At 40.5% G+C, this 23,082-nt stretch overlaps 1 protein-coding gene across 6 annotated transcripts; it reads right to left on the reverse strand.

The window, feature by feature from the left end:
- Nucleotides 1–91: 91 nt before the first annotated feature.
- Nucleotides 92–22,106, reverse strand: clocka (clock circadian regulator a). Of its 6 annotated transcripts, none has more exons than XM_028403332.1 (23): nt 21,953–22,106; nt 17,443–17,516; nt 10,208–10,395; nt 10,022–10,121; nt 9,847–9,906; nt 9,488–9,636; nt 9,316–9,407; nt 9,133–9,222; nt 8,919–9,039; nt 8,694–8,807; nt 8,493–8,611; nt 8,056–8,138; nt 6,960–7,066; nt 6,710–6,857; nt 6,523–6,598; nt 6,295–6,436; nt 6,081–6,181; nt 5,840–5,947; nt 5,427–5,579; nt 5,114–5,323; nt 4,794–4,981; nt 4,411–4,684; nt 92–4,174 (listed from the first exon to the last, which is right to left on the reverse strand). In XM_028403332.1, the coding sequence occupies exons 4-23, from the start codon at nt 10,039–10,041 to the stop codon at nt 3,932–3,934; spliced, it is 2,598 nt and encodes an 865-aa protein (XP_028259133.1). In that variant the 5' UTR covers nt 10,042–10,121; nt 10,208–10,395; nt 17,443–17,516; nt 21,953–22,106; the 3' UTR covers nt 92–3,931. The 6 variants fall into 6 exon arrangements, with proteins under 6 accessions (XP_028259133.1, XP_028259131.1, XP_028259132.1 ...); XM_028403330.1 differs by having other exon boundaries at nt 5,840–5,950; XM_028403331.1 differs by having other exon boundaries at nt 6,295–6,439.
- Nucleotides 22,107–23,082: the final 976 nt, after the last annotated feature.

Here is a 23,082-nt window from a genome sequence, read left to right on the forward strand (position 1 = left end):
GTTACATGACACATCTTTGACAGGTAATCATAGAAACATACAGAAAAGCTGAGACATTTCATACAGGTTTATTTTTGAATTTGAGGGGAGCAAACGATTCATACATTTGCTTTAAAGTTATGTTTGAATTTAAAGGATTTGGCTCAAGAAACAAACACGATGCTTTCTAAGATTGGCACCTTTACCTAAAAGTCGGTGTTTACACTGAAGCTGGACAGCAGGTGGCAGTAGTGGAGCAGTTTATAATAGTGTTTCTGTTATACACTACAGAAATGTTATGATTTATATTACTATAGATTGGAGCTGAGCTGCATGTTATTTTAATGATACAGTTATAAATGACACATATGCAGCATAATTTTAAAGTAGATCAGGAATCCCTGCTTAAAGGGCGCATTATCAGAAAGTTGCACTGGTATCTGGATCACTATAGCATCTTCTGGCCAACATGACAGTGACGTTGCCACTACTTTATGGGGTGTATTTGGCATGGATTAACCCATTATTAGCATAGATTTAGTGCACCGCAGCAGTTCATTTCTTGAGCCAAAGAAAAAAGCCACACAAATATGAAGTGAAAGTAGAGAGAAAACACTGATGGATATTTTACTGAGTACATCAGAACTGCACAACATATAACATTTGTCTCTTTTTGTCAAGGGCTTGAATCCAGGAGTTTTCCCTCTCTTTGGATAACTTAACATTTTCCCCTCATGTATTTGGAACTTTGAAATGCTGAATAACATTCAATGTTGGGACAATTTAAAATGGCAACTTTAAATCCAAGAACTGGAGGGAGGGGGGGGGCACTTAAATTTAATACCAAGTCTTTTCAAAACCATAAACTCACAACTGTTTCGGAGCCTTGTGTGTATGTCACAGTTAGTTCAGATCCTTCATATATAAAGAAAACATAAATGGTTAGTTTTTCATTTAAAACCAATATTGTTAAAATGTTTATTATACGCTAGCTTTGAGAAGTTTAGAAAAATAAGTTCTCTTATTTAACTGAATCTCCTATCATACATTGTGCAAAGTCTCCTGCAGTTATACATCTCATGCAAAATATTCACGTTAATGATATTCAATACATTCTTGTAAGGTATATTGCACCACTCGTGTCAAACTCCACTGTTGCTTACATACAGCACAGCACCAGGACCACTATACATGTAAGTGATAGCTATCGTCTCATTAAACACTGATATGTGTTGCAGTACCACAAAGAACAGGGAGGGAGAGAAGTGCTGTGTGCCAAGTACAGATTATAATATCTATGAGCAGATATTAATGGAACATTACGCATAAACAACACAGTGGAGGAAGCAGGTACTATGAACAGAATGAATCATTAGTGGATTTAGTAAAGGAGCAGGTGGTGGTAATTTTGGGAAATTATCAGTTCTACATTTTGTAATTCTCTCTTGCGGAAACAATTTACACATGAGAGCAGTCAGATGTGGTAGTTAAATGCATCATCTAGACATTTTAATATCAGCTATGAGTTGAAATGAGTGTTCCACTGAAATTGCAAGTTTAAATGTAAGTTTTGAGGTGAGAAAAATATTAATATCTAAATCAAGTATGAATAACCCTGCAGAATGTCTGTCAACAAGGGAAACACGATAGAAAGACCAACACCTTTGTTTTGAGAGTGAGAGTTTAACATTTGAATCTGGTCCTAATTATTAGCAAAGCTTTGTAATATCATGATAAATAGCTGCTGCACATGCTCACTGATTTATTTCCTGTCAAATCCAAACGTGTATGAGTGGATGAAAGAAAAGACCTGAAATGAATCCGATATCTCTGTTAGTAATGTTCCATTGTCAATTAAGTGTGGTATAGATCACATATTTAAACTAAAATTGTAGGAGTTCACTACACTCTTATCATCAGGAGATTCTGCAGCAGACACGTTATACCAAAGGTCAAAGAGTGACTGACACCACGTGTAGAGCTCAGTCTGTCACTTCATACAGATGAAGAAGAAGTTGAGCTGTCAGCTTCATACCATCTGGCAGTGAAGTAGATCAGATGGTGTGGAGGCTGTCAGGCAGGCCTATAAACCAGTGTAGGGTGGGGGTGAGGAGAGTAGATGTCTGTCTGCAGTGAGATTGGGATCTCCTGAATGGAAATGTAAAGAAAGTACAAACTAAGTATTAAAAAGCCTGCTGTGAAAGGAAATATTTTAACTGTCTGATAATTTGGGATTCTGATGAGAACAAGAGTGGATGACAGGAGGAATCGGCAAAATGTCTCTTCTTACAATCTCTCCTGTAGCAATGACATTATTATTATTAATGCACCCTTTATAATAAGTATTTTTACATTTACAATGACTCACATAACTGCTTGTTAACTGGGTTACTTGTAGAGCATTTAAGGACCTTTTTTTAGCTCAACCTTTTGGTTTTCTGGCAGCAGATTAGCAGCTTTGCTCACTCAAAACGCTTCCTTCTTATCCATTATAACTATGCATTACCAGAACGGATAAAACTTAGAACACCTGATTATCAGGAGTGTAGGCAAAACATTGGGAAGCTTGTGTCCATGTACTGCATTGATTTATACTAACAGAAAGAGTTGCTGTTAATTACACAGCAGTGTGCAGAGCAATAAGAAGAAATGTTCTCATAAAATGCACATTAAGCTCTGATTAGTAACTATAAGATGAATTTACAGATAAAGACACTGGTGGCTGCTCTCTTCCTGATTCATAAAGTTCAAAGAAGGTGATCTCTGTGTGGGAACGATGCCTCTCAAAGAACTAGTTTAATGAATTGGAGCTGCCACAGAGGTGAATGGGGCCTCCCAGGGAGCACCTGGATGGATGACCCTTGGTGCTCTGCATGCCCTGTTGACCCAGATGCAATGAGTGGCTGAATGAAGGATCAGGATGTGGAATACAGTATTTTCAGGTGCCAGTGTGGCTTGACAGAAGTGGTGAGAATGAGGATATGAAGATATGGATTATGTTAGCATACATCTTGCTAAACCTCTGAGGTCTCTTCCATTGACAGTACAAGTGTTAGTGTTTTTGTTATGCACATCTTTATAATAATCTTTAAAATAATTTTAAATATCTTGCCATTTTGTGTAAAAATATGGGCCAGGGACTAAACGAACTGTGACAACAAACAACACTGGCATCGTCTGCTTTGCAGACTCACAAACAAACACATCCTCTTGGAGAAAGGAAGTCTGTGAAGACATCAACCACTGAGCATTATAGGATCTTTTTGTCTTACGATACTAGAAAAAAAGCATATTCAAAGCTGCAAATAACAGATTATGCATTTCATTTCATGCATCATATAAAATATTAGTTTTTTTCTTTTTCAGTATATTTACAAAATATATTACACATGATATTCTGTACAGAAAAAGTCCAAACTACACATTCTTAAAAATATTTTCTGACCCATAATTATTTTTACATGGAAAAACAAGAATAGGAGAAAACATCCCAAACGAACAATCCTCTGGCTGTTCTGCAGGATGTCCTGGAAGTGAAGTATACATCTTCACTGCACTGACTGTTCTGCATGAAAGAATTCTGTGACGGGGACAAGAGCACGCACACACAATAAACACACACGGTCGGAGCCATGGGGGGGAGCGAGGAGTAGTCTGCAGCAGGGATTGTGGCTCCCTGTTTTCTTGGAGGAAAGGCTTTAACCCAGAGCCACAACCTGCTTGCCAGAGTCACAGGGAGCCCAGTCTCGGGTCCTCTGCTGCACTCTGTGCTCAGGAGTTAAGTGCAAACAGCAATGGATCATTGTAAAAGAAGGGAGGCCGCGGCCTGCCCATCCATTCACTTCTCAGCCTCTGAAGCACGGCCTCAGGCTGCACTTTCAGCAGAGCAGCACTTTAGATTCTCAACACAAAGACGCTTGATTTTGCTCCACTTTTGATTGGTGCCAGCCAGCTACTGTGGCTGCGTAGCAGAGCGGTCAGACAAACTATCTGCTCTGTGAGGGGCCAGTTGTTGCTGCTGAAGTTGCTGTTTCTGCTGTTGTAACTGCTTTTGCTGCTGTTGTTGTTGTTGATGTTGCTGTAACTGCTGTTGCTGCTGTTGGGCTGCAGCAGTGAAGGTGCCCTGCTGCTGCAGAGGGAACGCTGCCTGCAGGATCAGCTGGGTGGACTGGTTTCCATGAAGGAGCCGAGAAGCCTAGTGTGAAAAATAAAGATTAGCTGGATAGAAACTAACCTGAAGGACCGTGTTTTATCTTATACCAGGCAGCATTTTAAATCAATACACCCAAGAAGCAATGTGTTCACACCAAACTAAACGCCATCTAAACTACTAAAACTGGCAACATTAGCCTGATATTTAAATTTGAATCAACGTGTACATGCTGTTACAGATGATGGATAAGCATGGGCCTACTTTGTACACTTTGTTACCTGTAGGAATTGTGTTTGCTGCTGGGTCAGTGAAGCCTGGCCCTGCTGCATGGCTGTGACCTGTGACTGTTGTTGGACCTGCTGTTCCTGCTGCTGCGGTGGCGGCTGCTGCTGCTGTGGCTGTTGGGAAATGCTGATGGTCTGTGTCTGGCCCTGCTGAGGAGCAAAGGCCGTCACCACTTGGCCCATAAACATGGTCGTGGGGACCATGACTGCCCCACACGTCATCTGTCCCGTCACCAGCTTGGTAAGCAGCTGAGGACCTGCAGGAAATCTGTAAGAGACAGGAAGTGGGCCAAGTCAGTTTAACTAGAGCTCACAGACACGGGGCCTGGAACCATTTGATAACAGTAAATTAAGTTGATATAAAAGAAGGCACAAACCTAATCTGAGCTGCGCGGTCTTGTGCAAATGTTGCCACAGCAGGAGTGTTGGGTACAGTATTCTGTGCGAGGCTTGTGGCAATCTGAACTACGTTAGCAGGGCTCTGCTGAGGGATCATCATTGTGTTGTAGATCGATGCTGGCAGAGGATTTTGGTGAGGTTGTAGAGTGAGAGATGACCGCTGAGACTGAAACGCACAGACCACAGTGACATGAGCTATAGCATAAGGGAGGAAAAGATTTCTAACACACAAAGCTGGACTGTGTCAGGTGTTTTTAATGAAAGAAAAGGCGATATGTTTTTTTTTTTTTTGGCTGACCTGTGAGAGAGCTGTGTTCTGTTCTCGCAGGAGTGCCTGTTGCTGGGTTTGAGGCTGGACGGCATGTTGTTGCTGTATGCTGTTCTGTAGAGTCCCTGCAGAGACCACCTGGCTCTGCATGCTGAGCGTCCCCCCCTGCTGGATAGCGTTCCCCTGTACCATCTGAACAGAGTTGAGATTTAGTCCTCCAGATCCTTTCTGCAGGAACATCTAGGACACATATCACTGAATCAGACTCCAGCTTGAACAGTGTATTTAGTGAGCTATTCGGTTTGCTCATTCAAACGTCCAAACACGCCTGAGCAGGCCTCACCTGCAAACTCTGTCCCTGCACTCTCTGCAGCTCCTCCTGGATCTGCCGCAGCTCATCCTGCTGTCGCTGAATGTTGGCTTCAATCATCCTGGTCCTCTGCTCCAGCTGCTCCTTTAGATGGTGCATGGCATCTAACTGGTTGGAGAACTGCACCTTTAACCATACAATGATAAAGACGTGTAAACACAAAATATAATAATTGTTGTAGCTTTTAAGGACAGATTTAGTATTTTACAAATTAACTTCTTGTGGCTAAAAAAAGATGCAAGTTGTATTTATGACTTGATCCATTAGCCAACAAACAGTTTTTAAGGTTACAGTCTTATTATAAAATGAGACCAAGGCATTAGGAGCCCTGCAAGTAGGTGGCTGTTGTAAGTTCGGTTTTAAAACTAATCAGATGCGTATCGTACTTGGCCGCTGGTCTGAACTTGTTGTTGTTGTGGCTGCTGTTGCTGCTGTTGTTGTTGTGAAACCATGGATGGTGCCATGTTCTGCCCAGTATTTTGGGAGCTCATAGACTGCTGAAAAAGACAAGAAGAAAGGATGAAGTCTGTTAGGAACACAAAGTCCTTCTGAAATCTTATAACCCTCAGACACAGTTACTGTGTTTAGAAATGTTACAACCGACTCAGTTCTGTTTCCTTGTCTGACCTGACTACTGATAGATGATCTTCGTTGTGATGTCATCTCCACAGCAGAGACAGACTGGCGACCTGGTGTACTCCTATCTCCTTGAAGCTTCATCTGTGATGCTGATGGGGGAAACATAAACATGTCGCTCTGATTAAAACAAACATAATGAATATGAAAGAAATCAGTTGTGGCTTGCTTGATAATGGACAGCTGTTTGTCCGAAGGCGCTTACAGGCTGGATCAGACACAGCTGTGTGAGAGGATTTGCGTGAGCTGCGAGATGAGGCTGAGGGGGTCCGGCTGTGGTCGAAGCGCTCCAGGGCCTCCTTCAGGCTAGACGTGTTGAGCTGGGACTCAGAACCTGAATCCTGGGACTGCTGTTACAAAGCATTGTTACAGGTCACTACCAGGCCTACGTCTTTATTAAGGTTTAGTAATTCATGTCTGACAATTGTCTCACCTTGTCAGCTGAGATCTCAGGCAGTGACTCCTCAATGCCAAGCTCTCTGCGCTGTTCTGCTCTGACTTCAGCATAACTGTAGAACAGTGAAACAGAGAATCACACACATGAACATTTCATCTCAATTCAACTGAAAGACACAGATAAGTTTCACGACTTTGTTCTGGAAATATAATCCTCCATGTACCTTACAACAGTGTGTGTGCAGACAATAAACTCAGGTCTGGAATTCCACTGGTGGTAAGTGATGTAGTAATGGGTCTGAAGCCAGATCCACTGCTGCCCTTTGGTGAGGAATCTGTAGTAGCAGGACTTCCCCTTGCCATACTGCATTACTGCAGAAGACAGAAGATTGACATTCACATCTGAAAGCTCAAGAAGAAGCTGACAACTGTGGATCAGTACAGCTTATTGAAAGCTGATAGATGTGTACTCACAATGTTCGTGGCATTTGGCCAGTGTCTCCAGGTCATCTACATGGTAGTAGTCATAACCTGACGTACCCAAGACTTCAAATGGAAGGTAGCCTATGATGGGGGGAGCTCTGGACAAGCACAGTAAATATTATTGACACACGTCACTGGAAGCTATTCTGTGCACAGACTGTACAGACTGTCCTAGGAACATATGTATAGAAGTAACTGTCATTTAGGGGCTAAGTACCAGTATTATTATCACTGCACAGTTACTTTTCTGTAATTCTTTATGGAAATCACACTAGCACAGATGAGCATTCCATCTCTGCTGCATGTGTAAAACTATTCTTAGTAAGTCAAGCTACACTTCAGAGAGATCTTGGAGGTCACATTTTAACAAATTGTCCTGTAATGTCTTGAATCAAGTACGATAGCAGTATTACTCTTACCGTTTTTCACTTCCTTTGGTCTGTCCCCAGGAAATAAGTATGCCACATTTTAGCTCTACTCCAGTTTATGTCCACACTCATTTATAACATAGAAACTAAGAGGCTAGTCAATTTAGTGATGTCATGGTGAATCATCAACATGACGTGGGCTCACAGGGCAAATACAGGTGACCGGTAGCAGGTCAGGTTGCTCTTATTGTTCTTTTAATCATGTTATCTGGTCCAGAAACATGCTCATGAAGACCCACTCAAACTTTATGTATACAGGACCACAAATCATGTGGTATCATGTGTAAAAATTACTGAGAGAAATGGAACATATAAGTCACTCAGCTCAGTTATACTCACTATTTTGCAGTGTTATGATATAAAGAACAAGCTGTGGTTTAACAGAAAATCTGCACAGTTGTGTTACATGTGCAAAATTGTGTTACATTTGCATATTTGTATAGTATAGGTTATGCATTTGTTTTTCATTTCAATATCTGTGTATTGATTTAAATCCCATATCTATTCACATTCATGTAGTTTCACACCCCTAACAATCTGGAAATGGACCACATTTCTCCTTTTCAGGTAGTTTTACACAGGATTGAACCAAATGGGTCTCTTTAAAGTCATGAAAAAGTAAAGCAAAGTTTACACATCTTCATTTAAAATCACTGTACCTGTGATCCAGGAAGAGAAATTTCCACTCTAAACTATGTCTGGAGGTGAATTCCTCATTAGGCTCTTCTACAGTGCACATCTCCTGTAAAGGATAAGGGAAGAAGTGTAGAACTTTAATATGAACAATATTAATCAAAATTATATATTTACACTGAATCTGCAGAAACAAGGTTAGCCTGATTATAGCACCCATGATCTGTTAAAAGCCACAGACAACGCTTTCTGTTGTTCAGGATGACTTGAGTTTCTCTCATTCATTCCTCATTCTGCTGTCTCAGGTCCACGATTTTCGGGCAAAAAAGTAAATGATAGTATTTTAAGACAAAGTGGTTGCCAACAGATGTGCCAAAAGTAAGGGGTTTCAAACCCTGAGTAGGCAACTAACTAAGTGTCAACCAGGAAAAAGAAAAGTTAAGGAACAGCTAAAGAATCTCACCTTGATGAACTGTGGCTTGGCAAGCCTTACAGTTGCTATGAGACACACTCTGTCTTCAAAGGCAGAGTGAAGCGATCGCTGGATCACTCCTTCAAAGCCATTTCGGGTACAGTTAGGCACTGGTGAAAATAAAAACAAGAAAAAATTAAACTTTCCAAAAGAGTTCAGCTCCAAGCGCATACTTTGTGTAGGGTAGCTCACCGTTATTCAGGGACTTGAAGTTTCCAATAAACTTGACATATTCATAGACAGGGGGCTCTTTGGGGTCGATTGTCCCTCGGAGCATGTGGCAACAGAACTCTAGCTGATTTTTTGCTAAACAAAATTTTGGAAATTGATAAATGACTACATTGCTTATTTGCCAGTTAATACTATTGTATCGTATCAAAACAACTACAAATTCCAAGATGCAGATATTCCACTCACTTTTTAGATACTCAGGTGTCGGTGTCTCTCCCTCCATGACGTGAGAGGACAGGGCCTTGTAGACATCTGAATGTTCCCCCATGGGCAGGAAGTTTAACAGGTTCTGATCCACAAGATCAGACTGAAAGACAACACCAATGAATCTCTGCACCACAGCGACTGACACATAAGTGTATCTTATCATTAATTCAGGAGTGAAACTGCTTGTACTCACAGGTAGGTGTTCTAATAAGGATGTCACACTTTCAGAGACATAGATTATGTTCCCGTCAGTCATAATTGCAAGGAAAAATCCATCTAAAGCCTGGCAGACACAATGATCATCTGATGTAATTCACTTGTGTTTTTGCAAAAATAAATAATAATAATAAAAGCTTAAGTGAAACATCCACCTCACCTCCAACATCAGCTGTGTGAACTCTTCGTTACTGAGAAAAGGTGGTTTCCAGTCCTGTCTGATCTCAGTTGATTCTGACTGAGCAGCAATTTCTGATAAAAAAAGAGGGATATAAACAAACAACTCTGAACATAAATCTGAATGCTGCATAGTTTTCTAATAGTCATCTCACCCTTGTGTTTGTGCAGAAAGTCAATGCTTTTTTGCAAAATGGTGGACTTGTCCATCTTCCGGGTGTTGCCCGGCAACATGGTACCAAGCTCTTTGATGAGGACATTGAACTGATCTCTGCGTTTCTTCTCAGACTTGTTACGGGACACACTGTGGATTCAAAATATTTCTGATGATTACATGGTTTTAACCACAAATAAGCCATATACTGTACATCTGCTCTTAACGGGAATGGAGGATAATATGGTGTAGCACTTCAAATGAAATTGTACTCAGGAAGCTCCTATAACTAATAATAATATCAAGAGAACACGAGAATGCGAGAGATGTTTGAACTGAGAACAACCACAGAGATATTACCGCTTTGCTTTGTCCTTTTCATCTTCTTCCATTAATCCATCAAAGATACTGCTGTCATCCCTGCAAATTGAACCCACAGTTAGGGCAGGTCCCCCAAAATTTACTCCGCAGTCAAATTTTATAAGCTCACTGCAAAATTATTAGAATTCACCAAAAGGCTGATTGTTTAACTTACCTGTCAATGCTTGAGGTCATTTTGTATTTTGTTCAGGGTCGCAGTGTTGGAGAGGGGTCTTTTAATCGTGAGGGAGACATTTGTGAATGAATCATGAACCCTGTAGAAAAATACGACGTATCATGAGATCTTTGTCTTCACTACTAATTAACTTAAGACAAATTTATGGCAAAACAAACATCTTACCTCACTGACAGTGTAGCCCGCCCCGTGAGAGGGTGAGGAAGGTGCTGCCAGATGAGTTAGGCCTCCGGGATTCTTGTCACTGAAAGTTTCTTCGATCAGGGCGCAAAAAGTTGCTAAGAGGTCTTTAATGAGCTGAGCTTTTCGTCTGCTTCGGGTATACGTGTGGCACATGGCAGCAACATTGGAGTCTATGAGATAATAGGAGAACTTGTGAGGTCCAAACAGCAAACACTTCTGTTTGTAATGTTCAATTTGCCTTCACATCAATGTTAGAGAGAAAGACAAATTAATAAAATGGACATTAAAGAGTTCTAAACAATTTTAAATGGTACACAGAATATGCCACATAAACAGAATTGCATGCATTAGAACAGCTTTTTAACAAGTCATATTTTGCATGGCTTCAATACATGGACAATGAAACTTAACCAACAGAGCCACCTGCTGCTGTTTGATTATCAGCTAAGCTAGAGATTCAGTCTCACACCTGATGCACCACCTGCCCTAGACAGGGTTTCCCTGCCCTCACTGCTATAGGCTGGACATCAGGACAGGATTTAGTGGATTTTGTTTCACCTGAAACAAGACTAATATATATATATAATATAAGACGATATATGAACCTGATGATGAAGCAGCTGTAAGCCAAAAATGGACTCGGAACATCTATTATGACACACATAGGCACACATAAAGCTGTCTGTCAAATCTTGTATGGGAGCCATGATGTGCCATTAATTATTTACATGGATGATCTTGTTGGACTTTAGGCCAGCTAAGACCTGCTGCACTGAGGGAGATCTTGACCTAAACTGCACTCTGTTGACTTGCAGTTTTCAGCTTTTCATGTCTGCATGCCAAAATGGCTCAGGTCTGACCATCCAATTACCCAACTTAAGCTAATGACTGCACCAAAAAAAAAGTTTATGCCTGAGTGAGTAGATGGGGTCGGACTGGGGAACTCTAACATGATGTGATTACATGCCAGGGGTAGCACAAAATAGCTGGTAATTACTAGTCTAGTCTTTAGAAAAGTCTAAAGTTTCCATGAATCAGAACAATACCCAGGCTTCAGACAGGTCAAAAAAGTTGAGCCAAATATCCTTAAATATCACAGTCTAATAACATCCAAACAACTGGCAGCGAATTAAAGAAATAAAATATTGCCAGCCAATCCATGCTTTCTCCTTGAAGTTCCCATGACTTACTGTGCAGGTGAGCCTTCAAAAGATGACAAATTTAAAAAGTGAAGAGGCCTAAGTGTCCCAAGCCTAAAATATTTGACCTATTTACATCATGTACCAATTACCATCACAACCTGTGTGAAAGATATTTTTTCACTTTAATGTAGTTTACTTAAGGTTCTCTTTTTATTCACTGGCAACCTGTGAATAGACAGTATATATATACTAAATATGCAAGAAAAACCTTGTCATTACTTACTGCCTGCTGCTGTTAACTTCAAATAACTTCAACTAAAGACATACAAAACCACTTAAAACAAAAAACAGTAAGAAAAGGGGGACAGGTTTTATTATGGCTCGTTGGCTTCCAGTTATGCAGTGTTATTTTACTGCTCCCTGCATGTGACTCTTTTGACACAAAATATGTTGCAGAGAATGGGTGTCTTATCTAAGATTACTGCTTTGTCAACTAGAGTGGCCATTACACTTTGCAGCTGCATTATAAAATGGGTGGAGATGTGTACTATAGATTTAGTATCTACTTAATAACAGAGGCCAACAGCTTTTCTATTTTGTCTCTATGGCATCTTAAGAACTCCCACCAAGACATAAAAAGAGGCAAAAAACTGTAACGACAGTCAGTGAGATGAAAGCAAAGTAAGAGCTGTATGGACAATGTTTTAGCAGAAGTTGCAGCAATAGCTTCAATGCAGAGCTGGCGTTGTGTAACTGTGAGAGCAGGGGTTGTATAACTGTGATGTCATCTGTGCTTCACTGACCTGCTGGCCCAATGACCTACTTTCCTCCTCCTCCGTTCTAACTTAATCACAGCTCCACAGGCAACACCTTCCTGTTCTCACCAATAACACTACACTCAGTCAACACAAATCCTCTAAAAGCTGGCCATATTACACAGCAAGAAGCTTCACAAAAGGGAATCAAACTGCCTGCATCTCACATTTCCTCATTTAATCACATGATACGCACGGGCCTCAGCAGGCACAGACGTCAAGAAGAAAAATAAATGATGCAGATGTGTTGCATGCTCAACAGCCCTTTATCAGTTCTCAGTAACGTCAAGCACATGCAGTACTAGCAGGATTCAGGTTAACACACCTCACACATGTGAGATATTTCACCCTGGACCACTTAAAATTACAGACACATAGAGAACACTCATTTATCGTCACTTTTTATGTTGCTCATAGAGGATTGTTGAATGTCTCAGATCAAGTGTGTGTGTGTGCGTGTACGTGGGTGTGTGCCTGCATACTCAGATGTAGGGCAGCAGAGCTCTGAGGATATGAGTCACTCTGAAGTGGATCTATGGCACAGCTCATCACGCACCCCGCCACACCCCACACTGAGATGCCAGCACAGCAACTGTGCCAATGGGCAACACCATAGCAACCGGCCACACCATGCAGAGTAAAAATAGCTCGACCGAATTCCTCCACGGCTGATGCTTCCTCCATCATGCACAAAGAATTGTAGACTGAGGAGAGAAACTCCCTTTGTGTTGAACTTCAGTGTGTACATGTAAACCACTGTGAGGGGTTGATCTGCAATATGTCTTGTAAACATTCTGCACTAGTCTTTCACGCAGTGGACATCATCACTTCATCATTCCACCCCATTTCTATACAAATCATACTCTCTTTATCAGGGAGTGTTTTAATACTAAATAAGGAGGATAGAGCAAAAATGGAACTAACATTTTATACAGCAATATGAATTAACTACCAAAAAACCATAATATACATGGCAGGTTTAAGCACTGCAGGCCGGGATCATATTATTGTATATTAGAATACCATGCAAAGAGGAGAGAACCTATTTGCTCATATGCAAAGGCTGGAGCAGGATTTACAGATGAAGAGGCAGTCTTAAGCCTCTGCATGGAAGCCAGCTTCTCTTGCAATGCGTCTTTATTTCAGGATAAATCTCTCTCATTTACAGTGTTGTCAAAGTCTTCCTATACTGTGGCAGTTTGAATAACACTGTAAAGGACACATTTTAGGGAAGAAATCCCTAGACTAAATTTTTATTGACATTGTCTGACCAATTTTGGCAGACAATAATTTCACCTAATTACAGAGAACATTAAGTCTCAGTTCATGTGTTGATGGATTAATAATTAAGGTGCAAGTCAATGAAATTGTCTATAGTTTATTAGTTTGATTGCCATTGCTAGGTAATCAAACTCTTGTTCTTCACCCTTTCTTCTTCTTCTTTTTTATTCTTCCGTATCTTCAGCATACAGTGACCGATTTCAGCCATTCAACTATCAAAATGTTCACCACACAGAGGACATTCCGGGTCTACTTCAATTTTTTTCCAAAAATTATACTTTTTCAAATATTAAGCAATTTTTGCATCATCTGCCAAATGTATCTCCTACAAATTTCAAGCTACAGACTCCATTTTAGTCTTGAAACGCTCATTAGATGCTGCTCTATCAAACTTGTATTCAGAATTTTCTAATTCTGAATCGTTTCCGCACGCCGGGCTCTCAAAGTTGGAGTGGTTTTTGAGGTGTCCTCTGCTGTTACCATGGTGACAGGCTGACACACAGAGGCATACAAAGCAATGCTTCAGCTGCAGCAATCAAACCTGCATTTTCTTCAGGAAATGCCCTTTTCTAGTTGTTTACAGTCCTTTCACAGTCAACATTATGTGAAACCTACACCTTCTGACATTTAGCTTAATTTCAAAGCTGTTATCATTTAATGCAGCAGACATGCCAATTTTATCTATATCCCATAACACAGCGGTCCCCAACCTTTTTTGCACCACGGACCGGTATCATGTAAAACAATACTTTCACGGACCGGCACAGAAAAAAAAGTGCATAAAGAGACAACTTACTCTTATGCTTAATTAGTGGGAGCCTTTGAGCTTTCTCAGCAATGAGGCGGTCCCATCTAGGGATAATGGGAGACATGACACCCGAAGTGTGTTTCTTATGTCCAGTCCACTCCGTAATTTTGTTTTGGCCGTCATTAATTGCTTCAGTCGTTCTTGTTCATGTTTTCTTCCATGGCTTGTCTTTTAATGCAGGGTGCTTGGTCTCGCAGTTTTGAAGGCTTCGTTGCCTCATTTGCGAGTCTGTCGCCACATATCACTCAGAGCGGACTTGGTGTGTGAGAATCACCTGTTGCAATAAATCCGTATTTTAAATAGGACTCCTGATATAGTCTTTTAAATGCGGGTTTCTTTTTCTTTGAAGGGGTAGGCTCCTCTTCTTCTGTCTCCTCGTTAGGCCTTTTCCCCTTTCCGAAGAAGCTCTCCAAAGACGTTTGTTTTTTATTCATTTTTGCTGCTTGTGGGCTTAATTTTGGGGGGCCGTATCCCGTGACCGAGACAAGCGTCTGGGCAGGTGCTTAAAGGCACAGGCGGATGAATCTGATCGATTTATAAATGAAACAGCTTTCAGACTCAGATAATGAAAAATATATGTTTTGCTCAGTCTTTCTGTGCGGCCCGGTACCAAATGACCCACGGACCGGTACCGGTCCCCGGCCCGGTGGTTGGGGACCACTGCCATAACATGTATTTTCTTTTATAAATGCATATACACAGCCAAAGTGAGTAACTTGATTGAGCTAGAGAGAGCATACAAATGGGGCTGTTCAGTCGATCTGAATGATCTCTCAGCCCATCAGAAACCTACCCTTAGGACTGTCTAGACTAACTTCAGCGTCAAATATCTGTTAAATTCCCTCCAAATGGAAACATTTTCCTCCAACAGGGACGTTTTTGTGTGACTTCAAACTGATCTGCAGACAACACTGTCTGGTAGGTCGTGTGTCACATGATTAGGTTATCTCTGGTTTCATAGCAACCCTTATGTTTTCTTCATCATCCACATCACACCCTGACACCCGAGAGCAGAGGATTTGTGAACCCTCCCTGATCCCAGGTGTCACAACACAGGCCACAGCTTTTCCAGGATTTCTAGAAAGACTGTTAAATCAGTCAACTGTCTGTAATTTAAAAACCTACTTAGTACTGGGAACATCACTCTCTATCCTCTACAGCCTACAGCAGAACAGACTTGGTACACAGATGAGTAGCAGATAAAATAAGGAGGTGTTAATTCTGCTCCAAGTGCTGGGAAATATCTAGGATAATCTTATGCAGTTTTAACAACCACCAAATAGCTGCCAAGGAGGTCACACACACATCGTCAGCAACACTTTAACGAATAAATTACTCAGTCACACATCCTGTGAGAGGCAGCTTCAAGGTCTGCACATCCTGGTGGCATCCATGCAATTAGAAGATGTTTACAGTCAGAGCTCTTTTCTGGTGGCTGGTGAAAGATGCTGCTGAGGATGAGTTTAATAATGTCATGATTATTCAGCCTGCAATCAAATCCCCAACAATCTTGACAACATTGCCTTCCATACTGCTGCACAGATGCACCAATCAAACCGACTGCACACACATTTGTAGGGCCAGCAGCATAAAAGAAGTCTTTGTTTTGCATTTTCACTCCACAGCACACAGACAGGAATGTTTGAGAGGCAAGCAGCAGTGGTTGGCAGGGGCCTCTCAACTGCTGCTGGCCTCCTGTCCCAGAGGAGCAGGACCTCAGCCAGGGGCCTCATCTTGATGCCAACTGGGTCACTGGAGTTCAGAAGGATGACTGGCAGCACAGGGGGAAGCGATCAAGAATGACTGCAGACCTACAACCCAGATAGACCACAGTCTACGGCGAAAATACAAGACAAGCAGCAGCATAAGTAATCCTCTACTTAACTTTGCTCTATGTGTGCACATGGCCTGGTCTCCTCCCAGAAGACTTTGGACCACTTCACATACCACATAACACAGATTAATATACTACAGCACACCCAACATACTTTGTACAGGCCAAAATCACACTTTATTGACTGCACTTAATCTTAGATAAGAAGAGCACTTTCACTCTTTGCTACCACACTCCTAAATTAATCATGCATAACTCACAAACAACTGATATGGGATCTAAATAATCCCACAAGGCCTATTTAGACGTACACTGCAGTAAATAAGTCAATGGGAGAAAAAAAAAACAGCAAACGTTTTAATTGGTTATTCATTAATCAAACAAAAATACACCGATTCTAGCTTTTACTAAGGAGTTGTATAAAGCGATTTAGATGGAACTGCACAGATTTCTACAAAAGTTAACAGGTCTTGTTGTCAGTACTGGTACTAAAGTATGTGTGAAAAAGATATATGTCTTCAGGGGAACCTGTGTGAGTCTGTTCTTGAATAATGCCACTTGTGTTGGTTGTAAACAAAAAACCTGCCCAAAGAAATAAGTTACAGGACCAAAGGAGCCTGGTCCTTGTCTCTGTTTGGGACTGAGCTACTTCAGCTTGAAACAGGTGCCCTATCAGGATACCAACTGAGGTAATTAATGTGGACATTAGCTTTCTTCAAGGAGGAGGAATACTGGGAATAGAAAAAGATGACCTCTGGCTCTGCTGCATCAGTCTGTTATCCATCTTGACTTCAACAAATAATTATAATAATAATATTATTGACAGTAAAACAAAGGCTCTCAAATCACATATGTTAAGTCTTATCAAGGTTAATGTGTGACCCATAAGATGAGATTTTTTTAAAGGAGATGTTTAGCTCTAGAAAAGAAAATGGCAAATTTAAATAAATATACCATACATTTAGTTATCCAGACCTGCCATCTTTGCAAACACTACATGCACAACACAGATGCTGTAATCTTAGCAGCAGGTTAACCAAGAGTATCACAGGATACCAGTTCTATAGCAGCATCATTTCATGAGAAAATGATCTGAAAAGCTCCAGTGACTCAGCCGACATAATTTTTGTTCATAATTATTCATTAGTTTCACAATGACAGACTGCAAATCAAAAATAGTCCATCACTGAAGGGTGGATGAATAATAGCTCTGTAGCATCTCCTGATGAATTAGAATTCAAACTGCTAATTATCCCAGGCTGTCAGTCTGTAAACATCAATTAAAAGCCTTAAACAGTCCACTACAGCAACCAACAGCGGTGTCCAGGAGGTCTTACCTTTTCCTTAGAATAATGGTTAATTAGTCAAACTCTTCACTTCACTTGTAGATAATCTTGTCTGTTTTCTTCACCTGTTGAGCAGAAAGAAAAAAGCTAAATTTACAAATGAGTGGCTTAAAGCAACTCACATCACTGAATCAGAACTAAAACATCTGGGTCATCGTCAGCCTCCCACAGCACTGCGGAAATAATAGAACAGCTCTGAACTCACACACGCGCTCACACACACACGGGTCTCTTCTAAGTTCATTCACAGTCCAAGACCCTGGCCATCAGCTGGGAGGGTGGTCTGTCTGCTTCTAGGCAATGTAAAGAAGCATCTATATCATTGTCAATTTTCAGAAAAACCGGTGCTTATGGGTGTGTGTGTGTGTGTGTGTGTGTAAAGCCTGGATATTTTCTAACAATGATTAATAGTACTTTGAGACTTTTTCACAGAACATTTTAACCTCAAAAATCATAAAATTTATATCACGTCGTAGAAAATTGAAAAAACAATAACAAAGCTAGAAATAAAGCAAATCCTAGAACAGCAGCCAGCCGGTGTTTTGCATGCTTACCTGATAATAATAATCTAATCATGACTAAATGACAGAAATTGAGATAACATTTTTATTTAGCTCCCTCTACATGATGCTTTTACAGTGTTTACAATTTACCAGCTATGCCTCTACAAGCAGTAGTGTGTGGATGTAACTAGAAGCAGTAAATTACAGGCTTGGCAGCGTCAATAGTAAAAGCCTGTGAGTTGGCTTAGTTAACCACGGCTGCAGACAACAAATCCCTTATGGAGCCTGTATTTAGTCATTTTTATTTTGTCACATTTTTCACAGCTGTTATGCTAAATTCTTACAGCTTACTTGACTCAGGTGTGAAATCACAACAATAATCTCACATTCTGTGATGTGTTAAAACATTCAGAAGAAGATTAAAAACTAGACTGTATTCCAAGTCTAGTTTAGGTAATAAAGAGCTATAAATCATGGTGGTATTTCTGTTAGACCAGTTACAACAGTTTGCACTACAACCCACATTACGTTTTAGGGAAGTCCCAACAAACTTGACCCATTTTTTCTTGATCATATCAGATAGGAAGACTCTACGACAGTTTTTTTGATTGCCCCTGATCTTAATGTAGGTCAACTTTTTCCAGTTTTACAAGAATCAACTGTTGTCTGAAATCATTTACTTTACTTTGAATGTCTTCTGTATTTCATAAAGATGGCATATATCTTCTGGATGTGTATAACATCGCTACAATAAATTGAGATTATGTCATGTCATTTCTTCTTTTCTTTTTTTTTTTGGTTTATCAATACAGAGATATTTAGTGATAAAAACAATCAATTTTAGTAAGTATAGTAACAACAGAATTTAAGAAATGTACATTTTTTCCAGTTATGGTGTCTTTATAGTGGCTTACTATTACTAGCCCTTCAGCTCAACACCAAGAAATTACTTCAAAGTCTGTGAATCTCACGGTCTGACAGAAAACATCCTGTGAGGAAAAAGGATTTGTCAGCGGTTAATGCTGATGTCAGTCTTTGCGCTCTAGGACACAACGAGAAACCTATAAGAAACGAATCTTCAGATGTTTTACTTTTTAATACTAACATGAGGGACAAGAAAACACACGATACCCTATTTTTATTAGCCTTGTAATTATAGTCAGCGCTGTCTTCCTATTGAAGGAAATTGTGTTGTCATATCAAAAACAAAAACAGAGTTATCTGGATAATTAGTTGTGTAGCTGACAACCAGATTATGGCATATCTCTCTGGCTGTTCAAACCTCCATTGAAAAGAAAAACAGATCATACTCCTGCACTGGGTGACATATAACTTCATTACATCGTACATGGCCAGTGTAGTGGCAAGTGTCAGTCTGGCTGTGAGTAACCGTCTCCATTAAGCAAACATAAACAGCAGATTTTAGTAAAAAAAAAAAAAAAAAAAAGGGGCCACATCAATGAATGGTAGCTTGCGTCATCATCATTTAAAAGCACACAGGAAAGTGAAACCGAGCTGAAGAGAATGCCAACTAGTTCTGTGAAAAGTAATTCATTTTAAAATACTGTGACAACATTTTGATCTAAGATAATGTCCTAAACCAACTTAAACAAATGCTTCACTTCACAATGGGAAGAGAAAGTCAAACCATTGAGATTAAGCTGAGTGTCAACCCAACATGCTGCAGCGGTTTTTACATATAAAACCTTTTCTTTTTCTAAGTAACAAGATTCTACTGCAAATGACTTGAGATGTCAGGGTCAGCTCTCACAAAGAGTCAAAACACTGACACGTTTTCAGCCTCTTGACAGCTGCTCCAACAGCAAACACATGGCTGACCTTGACTAATGAAATTATAGAATCTTAGAAAATACATTTTAAATGGATGTGGAGCACTAATGTCCAGTGAATGGAATGTGGTGCTTGAATTCTGTACAACTAGCTGCTGTAGCTCTGATGTCAGCAGGAAGATAACCCTGAAGAAATGACGCTACAGCAGTCATCCCTAAGCCACTACTCTAAGCCCAAGGCCTGGCCGATTACACACAGACAGTCAACCTTTTGTTCCACCTAAGATGCAGAAACATCTGCAATATGTACTACTACATCAGCAGTCCTTTGCACATCTCATGTAGGGATGATCTCTTCAATCAGTTGACTATGAGTCAACAAACCCAGACAACACTGCATCTGATTTGAAAGAGACCTATGACAGACATTCAGTAGTTTCAGTGTTAGCCACATGAAGTAATCTGTATGTGCTCCTCACCATCCCTCATCACTGCTGCTGCTGCTGTCAGTCTGATCTTCCTATCTATTTCAATACATTTGCTATATTCTGCACCTTGTCCACTTTTTGTACACTATGCATAATGTACAATACGTCTTTAATAATAAGTCAAATGCACTACAGTTCAGATGTATGATAAACCCAGAGAAATGTGAAAACCATGACATGTTCCAATGTGTACAAGCAGCTAAGGAACAATGATGTACAAGAGACAAAACATAATGGCAATAATCTAGGATGCATGGACTCACAGAGAAAGAGAGTGTCCTTCTTTCCTCCACTAACCTGCAGCACGCCAGCATAAAAAAAAAGGTGTCAAAGTATTTTTCCATGCCCCACTAACAACTCCAACAGCTCTTTATGGTGAAAATGGAGCTCTGGATTGTATTGTGTGCAAACACAAAAGTATAAATTATCACAACTGACCTGTACTGACCATACCGATATCAAATTTAAGGGCTTTGATTGGTTTTCTGACCAACACACACACCGGGTGGTAAATTCTGTGAGCTTAGCATTTCAGTGCTGCAGTTAGTCCCTATCAAACATGTGCCTTTGAAATAAATGGAGTAAGGTAATACTGGGCCAACACAGCTTTCTCTGCCATATGCAAAAATATAATAAAATATTGGAAAACAAACTCTTAAAGACAGTATTAGCTTGGAAAAATAATGCAAAAGTTGGAGAGCCTTAATAGAAGCTGCAGTTTTTGTAATGTAAATAATTATTTAATTACCATATTATAAAAAGCTATTACTGTGACAACCTATGTTTCAATTATGTCTCAATAAATGTCTTTGTCAAAAAAAGGCTCAATTACAGTTTTGAAATGAAACCTCTGTAGTCCTAACATGAAGCATACCCCTGACCTGTGTGTTTGCAGGTTCAAACGTACGACATGTTTGACCTATGACAGACACGATCAAGTACTCTGATCCAGGTCCATGAAGTCACCTGTCAGCCGGCTCAGTTGATACACTTCTCATCGAGCCTGGCAGACTAATGGGGAGACTTCGTGATCAATAACATATCTGCTGAACGAAGAGCAGCCGAACAGTCACATGCGATAACATGACTGCAATGATGAAGAGAAACGCAGCTACCACAGATATATTCATTAACGAAGGCTAATGCTGTGAGGTGTGCACGGTGTTTGGGAACGTAAAGCCCACTGAGGTGAAGTCAGCCTTGAAGTGAATAACACAGGTACAGCACATCTTATCTGTCTTATCTCCCTGCAGCCGGCGATGCCGGCCGGCAAACCGGGCTGTGATTGCTAGAAGGCTAACTTCACCTAGCTTGCCTGCTAACGTCAATTACAGCAAAACAACAGCTTTATAGTTTACCACACTTACTGTGACGCATGACACACACTGCCGAGGGATCTTCATCCAAGAACAAAGCAGACCGAGGTTATTTTTCCATTGGCTAACGACTTTTAATAATGTAATGCAGCGAGCATTTAACTCGTCTGCAACAATGTGCCGTATCTATGTCAACCCACTTTTAACTGAAGCTAGCTAGCTAACATGCAGCATTAGATAAGAATGTGGGTCACCGGGCCTTTGGCCAGTGTCTGTCACCAAACAGGCAAAAACTAAACTGTTCCGTTTACGCCTATGTGTCTGCCAACGGTATACACGGAGGCTGCAGGAAAAAAGGCAGATAAATACGGAGCCGACTTTACTGGAAGAGATGTGACACTTACCCCCGAACAGTCTCCCTTTTCATCGGGATATCCCTGCACCCAGTGGCGCTGCTGACGGTTGACTGCGCAGGGCAGAGCAGACTGACTGGAGTTAGAACTGGAGCCAAACGGGCCTACCGCTACTCCAGATACCACACATGTCTGCTGGAGAGAGCGGAGCCACATCCTGGTTTAGGCAAATCACCTGCACCGGATACTCCGGTACCCCAGCTGGTCGTTATGAGGCTTCTATTGCTCTGTCAGCTAAACTCTGTTAAATTATTTGTAACCACTTATTGACATTTAACCATTTTAAACTAATCACTGTAGTTTCTCCTTCACCAGGGGAACACTGGTCATGGAGTCTGGACACTTCTTTAGCTTCTTTACTACAATTATTGTTTCATAGAGTAGACCTAAGATGATCTGTTTGTGTTTGTTTAGCCAGAGTTTAATAGAAGAATACATACAACCCCCTTTTCTAATTTTTCTGTAATGTTTCTAATGTGAATCAGATGTTTACATTAAAAAACTTTTTTGAAAAGACAAAACAAATCATGTATATTTTTATAGTATCATAACGTGTTATGCTACTTTTATATTTTGCAGGACAAACTGATATTTTTTAACCAACACTTTTTTTATATGCAGACATTCTTGTTATCCCCTATCATTCTCTTGTTCGCCCTTTGGCCATCACATTGTTTTAGCGTTTCCCCATCTCTGGCGTGTTACTTGTCACCATGGCAACAGTCAAAGTAGAAAAGGCTGCAATACCGTTTTTGGCCACACTGAAGGAAGTCGAGGGTCTGTGGCGCTGTTTGCACACTTTTGCGAGCGGGGAGGAGTAAAAGGACGAATCAGCGCATCTTTAGTGAATGCGTGAGGCAAGAAAAATAAGTGAGATAATTTCAGTAACTTTATGATAAACTGAGTGTATTGGATGTAAGAACTATATACAATTTTACCAGTAAATAATTAATTATATATATTTAGCTATTAAATGTAATATATATTTTTGTTTCCTATTTTGCAATCGACCAAAACTGGGCAAACTTAATGATTGTTTACCTTTGCAGCAGTGTTCTAACAATGTCTCACTTTTTACAATATCAGAAATTATTTATATAGGCCACATTGGACATCTACAT

This window comes from Parambassis ranga, chromosome 4, assembly GCF_900634625.1.
Source record: "Parambassis ranga chromosome 4, fParRan2.1, whole genome shotgun sequence".
Lineage (NCBI taxonomy): Eukaryota > Metazoa > Chordata > Actinopteri > Ambassidae > Parambassis > Parambassis ranga.